Source organism: Spinacia oleracea, chromosome 4 (genome assembly GCF_020520425.1).
Source record: "Spinacia oleracea cultivar Varoflay chromosome 4, BTI_SOV_V1, whole genome shotgun sequence".
Taxonomy (NCBI): domain Eukaryota; kingdom Viridiplantae; phylum Streptophyta; class Magnoliopsida; order Caryophyllales; family Amaranthaceae; genus Spinacia; species Spinacia oleracea.
In genome coordinates this window covers 104,057,117-104,073,538 of record NC_079490.1, presented here as the reverse complement: position 1 = coordinate 104,073,538, position 16,422 = coordinate 104,057,117, and the positions used below count along the sequence as shown (strand labels likewise).

The 16,422-nt window shown below is 36.0% G+C and overlaps 2 protein-coding genes across 2 annotated transcripts; both read left to right on the top strand.

Moving 5' to 3' along the window:
• Positions 1-1,515: 1,515 nt before the first annotated feature.
• Positions 1,516-8,181, top strand: LOC110800465 (IQ domain-containing protein IQM3). Its single transcript, XM_022005768.2, has 9 exons — positions 1,516-1,903; positions 2,036-2,144; positions 2,328-2,393; positions 2,553-2,641; positions 3,173-3,260; positions 3,373-3,522; positions 3,627-3,719; positions 7,047-7,148; positions 7,361-8,181. Exons 1-9 carry the CDS (start codon positions 1,659-1,661, stop codon positions 7,829-7,831), a joined length of 1,413 nt encoding a protein of 470 aa, XP_021861460.1. The 5' UTR covers positions 1,516-1,658; the 3' UTR covers positions 7,832-8,181.
• Positions 8,182-9,518: 1,337 nt separating this feature from the next.
• LOC110800466 (uncharacterized) lies at positions 9,519-15,708 on the top strand. The gene is made up of 6 exons (XM_022005769.2): positions 9,519-9,899; positions 13,259-13,393; positions 13,513-13,590; positions 13,939-14,004; positions 14,164-14,229; positions 14,335-15,708. The coding sequence occupies exons 1-6, from the start codon at positions 9,519-9,521 to the stop codon at positions 15,097-15,099; spliced, it is 1,491 nt and encodes a 496-aa protein (XP_021861461.1). The 3' UTR covers positions 15,100-15,708.
• The last annotated feature ends 714 nt before the right edge of the window (positions 15,709-16,422 follow it).

Here is a 16,422-nt window from a genome sequence, read left to right as displayed (position 1 = left end):
TTTAAGATTCATCACTAATCATATTATAATGTTAACTATTAATTAAGCTTGACGATGAAATATTTTAGGAACCACATTATACAAGTTTTGATGCACTCCATGCATGCGATATGATGTTATTCCAGACAATGTTATTATCCTAGCATATGATAAATCTACAAAACAAACCCAAAATGTTATCCAAACTAATTACTCCGTACTTTATTGTGGTATTAGGTTTCATGACGACGTCTCAATTAACTTAATATTAACTCATAGTACGTACTCTTTTATATATTCCAACTCACGCAAATCACACCCATTTACTTTTTCATGCCAACTATGAATGTTAAAATTTCCTAAGTCAAAAAAAAAAAAAATGTTATAATTACAACTTTAAGACAAAAAGTTAAGTAGAAGTTATATTATTATATATATCACATTATATCATATAAAATCCCAATAAAACAAGAAGTCACCAACTTCTTTTTTTAACTAAAAAGATTAAAACCTCTCACAAGTAAATTAATCCAACTACACATGTCAGATTATTAAAAATGTGAAAGGGATAAGAAAATTCTACCCCAAATTGAATCTACAACTTGCAGATATTGATCTCACAAATTGAACCTTTTTTATAATTTTTTTTACATATCGTAAACACACTAAAGAGATTGATTTCTTTTTAGTAAGAAATTCTTTGAGACAGTGCTACACCAATTGTAAGGTAATTTCCGGTGAGAGTATATCAACCCAATATGACTTGTGATACTTGATTTTCGAGGTAGAAGTTATATAAAGAGGAGAAGACCACTAGTGGAGCCTAGTACTCCCTCCGTCCCGGAATACTCGACCCGGTTTGACCGGCACAGAGTTTAAGAGACTTGAATTGACTTATTTAATTTAATAGGTAGTAGTTGATAGTGGGGTATTATTTTAATATAGTTAGTGGGAGGTGGGTTAAGAGGTGGGGTTGGGAGAGAGTAGGAGTTGAATTTTTAATTATTTTTTGTATGGAGTAGGGGGTAGGTGGGTTAATAGGGGTGGAGAGAGAAATAATATAATATTGTAAGAATATTTCCATTTTTAGAAACAGGTCAAGTATTAAGGGACGGCCCGATAAGGAAAACAGGTCAAGTATTCCGGGACGGAGGGAGTATCAAGTAGTGGAAACTTGATACGTATAGCAGTTGGTATGTATAAATGTTTTATTTTAAATTAACAATTTAATAGAATTCGTGTATCACACGGGCTAAAATCTAGTATAAAAAATAAATTATGATATTTTTGAAATGAAAGAAGTATACAAATCTTTGTTGGACCATTACACAGACGAGTCAACCTATCAAGATTTATATTTTTTAATTAATTAATTCAAATACTCAAACAAAGTAATGCACGCGCGACTACCACTAAACAGTACGACATTTCCTACCTGCCCAATTAATTCCTTATTTAATTCTGCTTTTTTGTGAAGAAAACATTTAATTCATTTTTAAAATAAATAAAAATTAAAGAAAGAAAAACTGCCAGCTAAGCCTTCCCGGCAAAACAACCCCCTTCTCATAAATTCTCTCTTCGAGTCTTCTCTTCCTCCATATATTCCGATCGTCTCCCTTCTCTCTCCTCCACTGAAAATTCAAACAAAAAAACAAAACCCGAAAATAAAAATTACAAAAATGGAGGTTGACACTCTCACTACCACCAATGCGCCACCATTTTCCTTCGCTGACCACCGACAATGCAACGTACTAACACTGCCGGAGACCGAGTTGCCGACGTGTCAGAATTGGTTTGAATCGGTGCAGGAAGAATTACCGGGGAGTCCGAGCGCTGTTGCCGCGTTGAAGGTGCAGAAGGTGTACAGGAGTTATCGCACTCGGCGTCGGCTAGCTGATACCGCCGTCGTCGCCGAAGAACTCTGGTAATTTTTAATAACCTACGGCATTTTGTTGTTTTTTTGTGTGGAATTAATAGTGGTTTTGATGATTGACTGATTGTAATGTGGTTTTGATGATTGTAATGGTGGTTTTGACGATTGTAATGGTGGTGATAGGTGGCAAGCGATTGACTATGCTAGGTTAAACCATAGTACAATCTCCTTCTTCAATTTACCTGAATCGGCAGCGTCACGTTGGAATAGAGTCAGCTTGATTGCCTCCAAGGTTTTCTTCTTTACGTTTCCGTGAAATTTACGACAAAATTACGCCGTCAATCAGTGTTAATAATGTTTAATTAATGCTTATTATGGTGGTCATTAGGTTGCATATATCATTTCGGAGAAGAAAATAACTGTAGACGAGATGAAAATTTGGTGCTTAGTTTAATTTTGGGATTATATGATGCAGGTGGGTAAGGGTCTGTCCCAGGACTCTAAAGCACAGAAGTTAGCTTTTCAGCATTGGATTGAAGCTGTAATTTTCTCCTTTTTTGTGTTTATTTTTTTTGGTTTCCTTTTTTATCACTTTTTGTTTTATTATTTTTTGTTTTTGAATCAGATTTTATTCCTCATTTGTTGTCTTCCTTTGGATTATTTTCGAGACAATTAATAATTTTGATGTTGTATATTATAGATTGATCCAAGGCATCGTTATGGTCATAACTTGCATCTTTATTATGATGAATGGTCGAATGCAAACTCTGGTCAACCATTTTTCTATTGGTATGCACCTTTTTGGATTCTGCTGCTCTAGGGTACCTTTTTATACATGAAAATATAGTTGAGAATGGTTTCAATGAATCAATGTTTGTTACGTGTAGGTGTTGGTTCTCTGTTTGTCTATGCTTAGAAATTGCCTACTCAATCATATTGAAAAGCACCTATTCATCTGTTTGTCTATGAAATTGGTTGAGGTTAGAACACTATTTTCTGTTGGAAAGGGAATTATTATTGGTCACTAACATTTGATGGTTGTTTATATGTATTACATATTTACATACACCAACTATATCCATAGCTTGCCTTGCTTATTAATGTGATTTTGAGTTAGTATTCTCTTTGGCAATGAGATACCATCCCATGAACATAACATAGTTCATCATAGATCTTGTAAATTTTCATGATTAGTTGATCATACGTGTCCCGCATTCCTACAGGGAGGCCAGGATTCCTGAAACTGTGTTTTGTGAATCTTTGTGCTTTTAATACATTAATACTAAAAGGATAATCATGATGGATATTGTGTTATTGTAGGCTGGATATTGGAGATGGGAAAGATTTAGATCTCAAAGTATGTCCAAGATCGAAGTTACGTGTGCAATGCATCAAGTATCTTGGACCTGTATGGACATCTTCTTTGATGTTTACTAGTCGGAGCACTTTTATTACCTACAATCTCCTTTTATAGTGTCAATTGATTGATGTCAATTATTGACTTTGGTTGGTATATGCAGCAAGAGAGAGAATATTATGAGTACGTTTTTGTCAAGGGGAAGATTGTTCACAAACTTACTGGTGATTGGCTCGAAACAAGGAAGAAAACATCAGAGGTGACCAAATGGATATTTGTTATGAGCACCTGCAAGAAACTGTATTCTGGTGAGGTAAGATCACATGGAGAACTCAACAGCAAAGTTCTGCTTTTTATTGATTATTTTTTGCTTGTGGCGCCTTTTACAAACACTGATACCTTCCAAGATCAATGCAGAAAAAGAAAGGAAACTTTCATCACTCTAGTTTCTTAGCTGGAGGAGCTACCGTGGCAGCTGGGCGACTTATTGTAGAACATGGTACACTCAAGGTACAGTTATCTTAATTATCATGTCATGGCTTGCAATTCATGTTAGAAGAGTTTGCTGAAGCTTTCCAGTCTTTTTTGTTCTTTGACGTCTTAGATATGCTTAATCTTCAAATATTAATAGACCACATATTATTGTTGTTTCACATTCAATCATGGGTAGAATCAAAGTGGTTCTTGGATGAGTATTGTGTAACGTCGAAGTAATAAATCTCATCATAGGCATACATTTGTTTTGTACGGGCTTATAGAGTAAATGGAGCCTGGGTTCTCTGGAATATGAGTTACACATGCGTTCCACTTGAAGGCACATCTGCACATTGTGCCTGGAAGCACAGACACACAGCTGCACAAGTATCCAACTCTGGCATTTCACATTATACTACACAATATGCATTTTAGCTGACTTGCTTTTCCTCATATGTTATCAACAGTTTTTGTGAGTTCTTTGGAGAGAACATATATACCCTTTGTGAGTGAATCTCAAAGGCTATCTTTGTTCTCTCTAAAGATCTCACAAGAACAAAGCTTGTCATGCCGCCTAAGATTTTAAGCTAGCTTATTTTCTAGCTAGTTTGTATAGCTAATTTACCAAACCAGCTTGCTATTTAATGGGTTGCACTCTTACAATTAACCATTTGATTTGATTTTGATTTTAATTATAACTTAATCCCAATTGGACAACCTTTTCCATGCAAATTAGCTTGCCCAAGCTAATTTATTAAAATCACTCCAATGATTAAGCTAGTAGCTTGAGACTTTTACAAATTGCAAGCAAGTCCCTAGCTACAACCATTGGAGTTACATTATTAAACTAGTGTTAGAGTAATTTTTACTTAGCATTTCTGTCGTGCAATTTACACCTACATGGCATAAATCACATTTTGCAGAACTAATGAGGTTTGGAATGCTTATCCTAGTGGACTTGTCTTCCTGACTCTGGCAGCTGAACAGGGGTTTCACCGATCTTTGTATAGGAATAAGCCATACATTACCATGGTTATATTTTGGACACCATGTGACCAAGGCCACTCTGCCCCTCCTCACCCAAAGAATGCATTTTTTAGAAGCAATTTGCCCACCCTGTATCTAGCACCTAATTAAAGAGGAAAATGGCCCTCCTCACCCAAAGAATGCATTTTTTAAAAGCAATTTGCCCACTCTGTATCTAGCACCTAATTAAAGAGGAAAATGGTCTAAGTTGGGTAAATCAATGTTAATGCCAGCTAAATCAATATAAGGCCTGTAATGGGTTCAGAAATCTGGATGATGTAGCAGGTCTTTTTGTAATCTTTGCTGAAAGATGTAAAAGAATATTATAATCTGAAAATTAAAGATGAAAAACTTGAACACTTCCCCGTTCTGTGCCACAGTATTACAAAGTATTACAGAGTACAGACTACAGACTAAGTACTGAATAAGATGTGGATCTGTGATCCTTTTCAACTTCCTACTCCATCAATACAGGTTATGTTGTCTCAGACCCTGGAAGGATTAAACCAATCCTAAGAAGATTCACTAGGATTGAAACAAGAACTTGGATAAGTGCCCTTTATCATCATATTATCGTATTGGCAGGGATGGCAGCGGGTCCAGGACCCTATCCGGACCCTGTTGGACCCTACCCTAAAATTAGGGTATGGGTCTTAAATTTTTAGACCTTATAGGGTAAGGGTAGAGTATGGGTATATGAGGTATCTGGTAGGGTAGGGTTAGGGTCCCAATTTTCCAAACCCATACCCTACCCAAGCCCTACCCATGGACCCTTAAGACCCAGACCCTAAACTAAGCCCGCTCAAATTTTATGAAAAACATAAAAAAAGTAATAAAAAAATAAAATCCTAAAGCAATTCACTAAAAGTAAGCCGACACTACCACTCTCTAAGTTAAGTCAAAGAAACCTCGAACATTGACGTTGTGTAGTTGGGAACTTGAAATTTCGTACTTTGAGAGCTTAGTACATTAAATTGTGATGTGTTCAAGGAAAGACAAGGATGATTTTTGGAGACTAACTATTTATTTGTTTTAAAATTCTCAAATTAATCATGAATCTTGTATTATTTTTTGCGCATTACATATAATTATATATTAAAAAAAGCCGATAGAAGTTATCAAAAAAATAGGCATTGTGGACCCGCTCTTGACCCTAGACCCTACCCATACTCTACCAGACTCATAGGGTTCGGGTAAGGGTCTTATAATTTTAGACCCTACAAGGTAAGGGTAGGGTATGGGTATACGCCAAAAAGTAGGGTCCTGGTCCGGGTATTGCTAGACCTACCCATTGCCATCTCTAATTGCCACTAGTTACTACAAACTAAACAGACAGCGGATGGTATCACTTTTGTGGCTGAGGAATGCATGAATTGACTCAGAATAAGCCTGAAGGGTGTTTCAAAAACTAAGGAATATGATTCAGATGGAGTCAAAGATTCATTTGTTCTTTTGGCTGTGGGATGTAATGGCTTAAATCAAAATTGCTCTTAAAACCTCTTCGCTTTTTTTTTTCCATGAAGTAGAAGATGCTCGTCCCGTTGTCGTCCCGTTCTCGCTTTTTGGGTCAATTGGAAACAACATCTCTGCAATTGCAGGGGTAAGGTTGCGTACACCCGACCCTCCCTTACCCCGCTTCTTGTGGGAGCCTTTTAGAAGCAATGGGTTAATGATGATGAAGGAATATGATTCAGCAAATGCTGGGGACATTGTACCTTACAATATGTTGGTACGGTCTGTCCTGCTTCTTTGCTAGTTTCAAAATATCTGGTCTCTTTCTTTAAGTGTTACAATCCGTTTATTATATCATTGACCCTGGACCATGTCCCAAATGAACATATGGTTCAAAGATTGCGAACATATTTGCAATTTATAAACTTGACTTTTTGTTCATTTATGGCTTACTGAAGTGAAAAATAAACAATATAGTTCAACTTCTGAAGTACTCATGTTTGTAATCTTTGAACTTTGTGTTCCTTTCTGTTTTTAAATGTTGACCACCGCAAACCCAAGGTGTGCTCCTTTCTGTTTTTGTTCCCAGGACATTCCACCATCAAGCACTAAGAAAACATTTAATTTGGTTCCTGCCTTACTGAAGCAGAGAAGCCTTGTTACTGTCAATATTTGGGCTTATTGAATCAAAATGTGTTTGTTGTTTGAGGATTTAACTTCATTCATATTGTTCAGGACAAATTTTGTTCTTAACACTTTCCTTTATTTTTATTAGCCGCTGAATTAGCTGAATATCAATGCTGGAAACACTACATTCATCTTGTAGAAGACAGTTTGCTTGTATCCTTTTTTGACATGTGATTTTCAATCATTATTGTTTTGCAGTCCATCTCCGCATACAGTGGACATTATCGTCCAACTGATGACCGCCTTGACGCCTTTCTTTCAGTTTTAAAGGAGAATGGTGTAGACCTGGATGAAGTTGAGGTAAGTCGATAGTACTTTTCCTCCACCCACTTTTCTTGGATTTGTCGATAACTAGCTTACATCCTAGTTTTTACATAATAATTCGTATGAATAATGATGATATTGGCCAAACTTGGACGTAACTTCTGGCCCTGATCATAACGATGGCTGAAAATAAACTCTTATACTAGGTGGTACAGGCAGTTCCTTATTTTTTAATATTCTTCTTCCAGATCGAGAGACCAAATGAAGACTACTCTAGTTATGAGGACAATCAATCCAGTAGTGTGACCAAAACTGAAGCATCAGATTCTGAAACACCTGACAGTGAGAATTCTTTCAAAGACAAAGAAAAAAGTGTGGAACACGAAGCTTCTCTACCTGAGCAGGCTGAATCCCGAAATGAATATAAGAGAACTTTGTCCGGTGGTCTTCAAAGTCCAAGAACAGAGGTGCCCAAAGAAGCAATATTTCAAAGAATCAATTCCAAAAAGCTAGATACATATGAACTGGGACATCAACTATCAAGGACCTGGTCAACTGGGGCAGGCCCTAGAATTGGATGTATTGCTGACTACCCTTTAGAACTCAGGTTCCAAGCATTGGAATTTACCGAACTTTCTCCCAGAAGGCTACCTCCACCTTCACCGCTCAGGCTTGGTGGTGGTTTCGCTCCCCCTTCCATGACTTCACCATCATTATAGAAATACTTGTCTGATTGTTGGAATTTGGAATTATATGGAGTTCTGAACTTAATACCTGCACCACAACCATAAGCAACAGGAAAAATGGGAAATCAAACTTATTTTACAGACAGTCAGCCAGTAAGGTAAAAGTTGGGATTTCCTCCTACTCTTTCGGGTTTTGAACATTATGTCCTGAATTTGTATTGTCTAACTATGCTTTGTGTGATTTCGGTAAGAAAAATGATTTAGTTAATCCATTAAATTGTACTTCCGCTTGTTCTCATTAGAATAGAATGCTAATATCATTACCCCATCAGTACACTTTGAATGCTAATATCATTACCCCATAAGTACACTTTGGTTTCTGATGTATGTGTGTTTTAGTGCTATGTAATCGTATAATTGCATCTTAATCGTATAACAAACTCTGAAAGACCTTTATTAATATACTACGGAGTACTTGTTTTGATTCTCCCGAAGGTATTGTTAGTGCAGGCACGCTACATTGCCCTCCTAACTCAAAGAAATGCCATTTCTAATGCCCAGGTACAACGCACTTGCACAACAATATCCGCACAAATAACTAGTACTGCAAAAATGACATTGAAATGTCTGTTATTAAGCAGGTGCTGTAAAATATCCACTTATTTGGGTCAAACATATAGCTTGGCTTTATGTATGAGGCCAATCGGCCCAAGTATCCCAAGATCATACCATTTGTTAACCATCAAATGGATAAGGCCATAAGTCATAACCCATAAGGGTTGCTTTCTTCAATTGAAGTCAAAAGAAACAAGTAAGAACAATAGTTTTAAAGAATCTTACATAACCATTTGACATACGTAATACAAATAAATAGGGGCCATTTACGTAAATCGAGTAAGAGGTAACTTTGGTGAAACCAGGGCCATATCCGAGTACTTGGAAACCCTGTGTTAAATATAAATATGTTGTTGGGTCTCAAACTCGGGGCCCAAGTTACTTGCTTTTGCCTCCCTACAAACTGAGACAAAATTGTTATGTTGTTTAATAAAGAAGCTGGAATAATATTTATCAAACAATTTTAGGCCCCAAAATTTTATGGACCTATGATGTAATTTCGATTAGACAGCCCTATAACTGGGCATGAGTGAAAGTAATCTGTACATACTTGTATCTGCTTTTACACCCCTGCCGCTGGTTTCCTGAAGTTTTTGTTTATATCTACGTGAGAAATAAAGGTTTTGTTTAGATAAAATAATAAAAAGATAATATAGTGTGTAGGGTGTACCCCCTCCAAAGATCTTGAGGGGGTAGCGCGCATAACAACGGAAGAGGAAGTGTCCAGCGTGGAAGAAAGGACACGTGTCAAACAGAGATACCCTGAAACTGCCAACAGTCCCCATGTGTCAACTTTGAAATGGAGTAATACACCTGGCTTTCCCACCCGCCCACCTTCTGCCGCCCTCACACCTCCATTTTCTCTCTCCTCTAACCAAATATATACTTGACCTCTTGTTATCCTAACTTGGCCTAGCTTCCTATATTAACCATATACATTTCTTTTCTTTTTACTCTTTCTCACAATTGTCACTTACAATAATACAATACACTCCATCCGTTATTCGTACCATTTTCCTACCATATCAATTTTTATCATATATATGATATAAATTTATATACACACTTTTACCTAGCGCGCATTTTTGTAGTAGTAGTTATAAAAATGATGATGAGTAGCTCAAATAATGGTGAGTCTAGTGGTTCTTCAGCTTCATCAGCCGGAGGAGGAGAGTTCGAAATAGCGAAAGTATTGGCTAGCTTAAGAAAACATGATAACGCAGCGGCAGCTGTGGCGGTGGAGGTGGAGGTGGAGGTGGAAAAGGAGATGAGGGGAACTACCGGTGGTGGTGCCAAGTCAACCGACTCGGTTGGACAAGATGATAATAACAATAATAATAATAATAATAATAATAATAATAATAGCAATGGCTGGGGAAGTAAAGGGAAGCGGTGGCTAAGTAGTAGTGGTGGTAACTATAATAAGCGTGTCAAGGAGTGTAGTTCAATTCATTCTTCTTCTCCTTTGCCTTTTGATCTCAACGTGGTACTAATTCTCTTCTCTTTCTTTTACATACACTTTTGTGTTGCACTCTTTTTACTATAGGATTTAATACGAGGGACATACTTTCTCGCTCTCATTTTTTGTTTCAACAGCTTCACTTCAATACAACTTTGCCTAAAAATGTCTCTACTTATTCACAAGAATAAAAAATATTCTAAATATCTACTTTATTAAAATATTATGTTGTTAGATGCTCTATCTTTTTTCGCATCATGAACATTCACTTCAAATTTCGGGAGGTATTTACCGTATGTATGTCAAGTACAAATACTCCCTCCGTCCCTTAATACTCGCACCGGTTTGACCGGTGCGGAGTTTAAGACATTTCAATTGACTTATTAATTTAATAGTATTAGTTGATAGTGGGGTATTTTTTTAATATTGTTAATGAAAAATGTGTAAGAGGTGGGGAGTGGTGAGTAGTGAGTGGAGGATGTGAATTTTTAAATAATTTTTTGTAAAGAATAGGGGTGTAGGTGGGGTAATATGTAAGTTGAGAAATAATATAACATTGATAAAAATTTCTATTTATAGAAGCGGTGCAAGTATTAAGGGACGACCCGAAAAGAAAAGCGGTGCAAATATTAAGGGACGGGGAGTACATTTTAATTACTTTGTCACGTGAGATGCACCCACTAAAACCAGGCTTAGATTTTTGAATCAAGGTTTATAATCCAAAACATAACTTTGTTGCATAAGTAGTTAATCACAAAAGTCAAGTTTTATGATATATTACGAGTCAGCCCGTTTTAGATTGGTCTTTATATTTTTCGTTTTAGTGTGTTTCATAAATTTTTATACCTGTTTTTTTTTTACTTTTAACTTACCCTTCTTCATCTCTCAATATTTTATAAATTTCAGTCCCTTTGTTTGTACTTTTTTCAAATTTTTCTTACGCCCACGTAGTTTTTTACAATTTTATTATATTTAACCATCTTTTTGATACCGTCTTGATATTTGTGTAAATAGTAACCAGGTGAAACAGTAGTATTTTACAAATTTAACTAAAATTTATAAAATTCGTTATAATTTGTGAAAATATACTCCCAGACTAATATAACACGTACAGTTCACATGACATTATTATGCTTTTTATTATCTTTAATCACCAAATATGATCAAAAGACAGCTAAAAATCTACTCAAGTGAGATTAAGTGAACAAATTATTAAAAAAAATTACGGCGTGTGACTATTTCTAAAATTATAGTAGTCGATGTTGCAACTAGCAAGTTGCAACCAAAGAAAGTTATTCAACAAGTGGTTGTTTGAACGGTTGAGCCTGAAGCATGTGGGGTCATAAGAGAACTGAATCTTCAACCCGTCGTATAAAGTTTCTAAGTTATACTGTAGTATTATACTCCCTCTGTTACGTTTTATCTTCATGTTTTCCCGTCAAAAAAATAATTCATGTTTTCACTTGTTTCTTTCTTTGAACATGATATTCTTTATCTTTCTAATTTACCAAAAATATTTATAAGAATCTTTACTTATTTTATCATAAATTTTTTTACTGTCTCTTTATTTAATTCATTCTCATTTCCCTCTTCACCCATCCCAATTCTAAGTGTGAGATGTCTATTTATTTAGCTTCAATATGTATCCTGTTTTCGTTTCTGTTCAACCAATCAAGATCCACAATGGTATTTTTTTATTCTTTTATGAATTTTGTTGAGATGCGATTCAAAATCTTGAAAAGGTTTTAATCAACTACTCCGTACTCCGTATTATTTACTCGGCACTAGCCTACATATAATCGACCTGAAATTTTGGAAAGCTCATTGGGAGGATCCTAAGAAGGGTATTTCACGCACAAGGTGACCTTTAATTATTACTACTTCGTATTAGGAAAATACCTAGTAATGCAAATTTGCAATAGGTGGCACTACAAAAAATTATATCATTAACGACGGGAAATCTCGTCTCTAAAGGTCAATAATCATTCATTAATGACGGATTCATGTCGCGTACTCGTCATAAAATGGGCCGTCGTTAATGGAAAATCCCATCGTTAACCCGTCGTAAAAGACATTTACGACGGTTGTCCCGTCTTTGTTTGGTTGTTAGCCCCGTCGCAAAAGATTTGTGCGACGGAATTTTTGACCCGTCGTAATTAGGTTGTCGTTAAAGATACAAATTCTTATATTGTGGGTTTTAAGACAATTTTATTTTACAGAAAACGTTAAGATTCACAAAATATTTTACACGATGAAGACTCGTATTCCTACTCGGTACCAAATCATATAGTCCCTCAGTTCTTTAAATATTGTACCTCGTTGATTTTATGTTCCACAACACATGACTTTTACTCTTAATTTTTCGAATTATGCATGAGTAAAATAATAATGAAAATTTGATATTTAGAAAGTACCCATACGAATCAACAACATCCTAATATATTTTCTTACAAAGATGGTCAAAAGAACGTCGTGAATAATGTAAAACTCAAAATGGTGCGATATTTGTGGAGAAGGAAGTATATATATTTTCTTAAATGATGAGAGTCCTTTCTACGGAGTAGTATAGTATGATAACTACGCGTTCCAAGACTGCAATTTCCCGTCCTTTATTGTGGGGTCTAATACGGGTTATTTTAATTCTTAAAATTTCTGGAAACCAAAAAAGTTACTCCTAAACCATTTGTTGATAGATAGATAGAAAGTCTTATGTTATAGCCATCCTTACTCTTTGCTTTTTGAATGTGGCACAATCAGTACGTACTAACTCATATTAGTCTTATGTACGTACTAACTTATACTTCCTCCGTTCCGCAATAAATGCATCGTTTCTTTTTTGGACAATATTCATTAACTAACTTTGACCATTATTCTTTCACATTATGTAAAAACAAACATAGTCAAGTGAGATCTTGTTACATTGGTATCAATGTGAGGATTCCAAGTATCAATTTTTTTTATAATTTTTACTTACACGTAATTAGAGATATTAACGTTCAAAGAAACATGTTGCGATACGTGAAAAAATAAATGATGCATCCATTGCGAAACGGAGGAAGTATATGATAACAGCGGTGTAAGAGATTATGGTTGTAATTAGTTACTCTATTTGATTAAAGACTTGTAGCTTAGATTTCTGAGGACATCACATCTTAGTTATGTCCGCTGTTTCTGGACCTCCCAGTGCTGATTACGATATGTGACTTTCACCAGTAGTTAAGTTATCAATGTCACAACTCACAACTCACAACTCACAACTTACAACAAGCGGGGTAGGATTAGGTAGATTTTGACACCCTTCACACAATGATCGTTTAATTATATGAATCATCACAAATGATATATTTTGGGCAGGACTATTTAACATATTATCATTATAAATATAGGATCAGCCTAGTGTATATCAAGAGGAGTGTCAAAATGTTGATGCAAAAACTGAGGAGACATGCGAATCAGCTGAACGTGGCCGCGTTTGCAATTCCCCACATAATGGTGGAAGGTCAAGGCATAATCTGACTGAGGTATTTGACAGAGGTCAAGACATAATGGTGATCTAATCAACCTTTACTTCCATAATTTTGTTGCTCAACTTATTTGCTTTTATATCCGTGTTTCTTATACACTCTTCTTGATGATTTAGGCGGAGAAGGAAGCACGGAGAATACGTAGGATATTAGCCAACAGGGAGTCTGCAAGACAAACCATTCGCAGGAGACAGGTATTTCTTATCCAAAATATTTTACTTCATGTCTTTTTTTTTCATTTATCTTTAAGCACTACTCGTACAACGGTACAAGTATATAATTGAGATATGCATGTTTAAGCTTATATGCTGAAGCATGTTTCTTATTGGTATTTCCATCGCTAAATGACGTCACATTTCTGTATAAATTAGTTTATCTCAAAATAACATGCCAATTTCTAAGTCTATAACTTAAAATAGTGAAGGATACTTTGGTATGTTATCTTAATTCCTTAAAATTAGATGCAACATTTTATTTAGGGATGAGGACTATATGTAATATGTATGTCTTCCCCCTCTAATATAATTCACCTTTTATTTCAGGCTTTTCATGAAGAACTAACAAGGAAAGCTGCAGATTTAGCATCAGAAAATGAAACTTTAAAAAGAGTATGTTTTATTTATTTATATATTTATTTATTTTTTGCTCTGTGGCTATGTTGCAAAGAATGCATTCCTTGTTTTGTTGTTAGTTTCAGTGCATCTCAATATACTGACATGTTCTCTGGGTTGTCGAATTTGATCTTTTATCTTGTTGTGCTTCAAAAGAGCAAGGAGTTAGCAGTCAAGGAGTTTCAGTCTCTACAAACTACAAACCAAAACCTCAAGGGGCAGGTACAATATATTTCGAATAATATGAAATATCACGAAAATTCGCTATATGCTTTTTATACAAACTAGAACAAATTTGATATTTTACATTTGGTTAGTGTTATGCAGTTATCTCAAACATTAGGATGCAAACTTGGAGAAAATAAGGAAGAAGCGCAATCATCCAGTCCGGATACTCATAATCTCAATTCAGCTAATTGGGCACAGTTAATGTACAATAAATTGTCTGCAGGATCTTTTGTATTCCCTGCATGTGTGTCTCCTTCAGACTTGAACGTATCAACTTTGAGTCAACAGCTTTATAGTTCTCGCATGTCTGAAAATACCTCCAGTATCAATGGCCAAAATATGCCCTGGTGTATACTGCCCTGTCCTGTGTTCCTTCCAATACCTGATATCAAGAATTTCCCGTCTTTACTTTTGAAAGATAAAGATGAAGTCAGTTCAGTTGATTCTATACATGCTCATGCTCATGCTCATAGTCCATCTTCCGTTCTACATTGCCTACACAACTGTCCCTTGGTTAGATCAGCAGATAAGGTAAGTAGAGGTCTTCCATTAACACAAGACAATTGTATAAATGGTTTCCATCAAACTCCATTTGGGATTTCTATTGCTGGAGTGAATCAACAGATAGCACCTCAGTTGCGAGATGGATTTTCTGTAGATGGAGAGGATTGTATAATTCCACATTCTCTAAATAATACCGATACTTGTTCAGCAACAGTTCTGGAGACACCAAGTGCTTTGCCAGAAAAAAGAAAAGAGCGTACTCTAAGAAAGAAAGAGAGTACAGTTGCAGGAGCAGAGGCCAGGAAAAAGCGGAAAGAACTGATGAAATTGAAGAGCCGACTCCACTGCCATCTATTATAGCCAAGAGAAAAACTTGTGGTCTAGTGATAGAGTTTTTCTAATTCACTAACGACTATTCTTATATTTCTGTGAACCAACATTTTGTATGGAGACCTTTGCTCTAGGTATACCGTGTTTCTGTAACCGTTGAGTGGCTTACAGCAGTCGGTATGGACTAGGAACATTTTGTACTGGTGGATTTATTTTGGGAAGACCGTGTTTATGGAGGCGCTGCTGGGAGTATGTTGTTCAAAACAACTGACTTTGGAAGACTTAATCATGTAGTTGGTTGCTAGTTTTGAATGTATTTAAATGTCTTCTCTCATTTGTCAGGTGTTGAACAGATTTTCTTATGTTGGTTGCTACTTTTACTAGTAAGAGATAAGAGATTTAGGGGCAACACTGCATACAGGCGACCTCCTCTAAAGCTCCTGTCAGTCCTCTGGATTTCGTGGCTGTTTTATCAGTTGCTGTTTCTCGTAAGCAGTTGCGTGTATGCCAGGTTTCCTGAATCCTTCCAGTGTGATCTGTTTTTTCTGTAATCTCGTTATTTGTAACAGTGAGCTAGATTAGCACTGTAATTCACCATAAAATGGAGAAACAAAGGCCTAAGCCAATGGACATATCATCTAACTTTGTATCACCACTCAGCTAAGGGTAATCATTTACTCCAGTTCGTGGGGAAATCACCAGTCATGCATCTCAAAAATGTTTCCAAACATCTATTCACTCGTTCGGTCTGACCATCAGTCTGTGGATGGTATGCTAAAGATAACAACAATTCAGTCCCTTGCAAAGTGAACAAGGCTTGCTAAAAATTACTCAGAAAAACTGCATTTCTGTCACTGACTATGGATCTAGGTCATCCATGCAATCTAAACACATTATCCAGATAAATCTGAGCCACTTCTACTGCAGTATAAGGATGTGATAATGCCATAAAGTAGGCATATTTACTTAACCTATTAACTACCACAAAAACCACATTCTTTCCTTGTGAATTAGGTAATCCACCAATGAAGTCCATCGAAATATCAGTCCATACTTCTTGAGGAACGGGGAGAGGCTGCAAAAGACCAGGACTTGCAACATTCTCGTTCTTGTTTGCTTGACAAACAACAAAATTCCTCACAAAATGTGTAACATAGTTTGTGATGCCTCTCCAATAAAACAATCCTTTAACTCTGACTAGAGTAGCATCCCTACCAAAATGTCCCCCCTGACTTAAATTATGCAACCATTGATGTATTTCTAATTTCAATTCATCATCAGGTCCCACCACCAATTTTCCTTTTTTTCTTATCAGTTCGTCTTGTAGAGAAAAGTTAACAATTTGCTGCCCCC

Excerpts from the sequence above, each read along its gene's own strand:
- LOC110800466 (XM_022005769.2), top strand. The coding sequence starts at position 9,519 with ATGATGATGAGTAGCTCAAATAATGGTGAGTCTAGTGGTTCTTCAGCT. Across the intron at positions 13,394-13,512 it reads CAAGGCATAATCTGACTGAG|GCGGAGAAGGAAGCACGGAG; the intron begins GTATTTGACAGA and ends TTGATGATTTAG. Across the intron at positions 14,005-14,163 it reads AAAATGAAACTTTAAAAAGA|AGCAAGGAGTTAGCAGTCAA; the intron begins GTATGTTTTATT and ends GTGCTTCAAAAG.
- LOC110800465 (XM_022005768.2), top strand. The coding sequence starts at position 1,659 with ATGGAGGTTGACACTCTCACTACCACCAATGCGCCACCATTTTCCTTC. Across the intron at positions 2,394-2,552 it reads TTCAGCATTGGATTGAAGCT|ATTGATCCAAGGCATCGTTA; the intron begins GTAATTTTCTCC and ends TGTATATTATAG. Across the intron at positions 3,523-3,626 it reads AGAAACTGTATTCTGGTGAG|AAAAAGAAAGGAAACTTTCA; the intron begins GTAAGATCACAT and ends AGATCAATGCAG.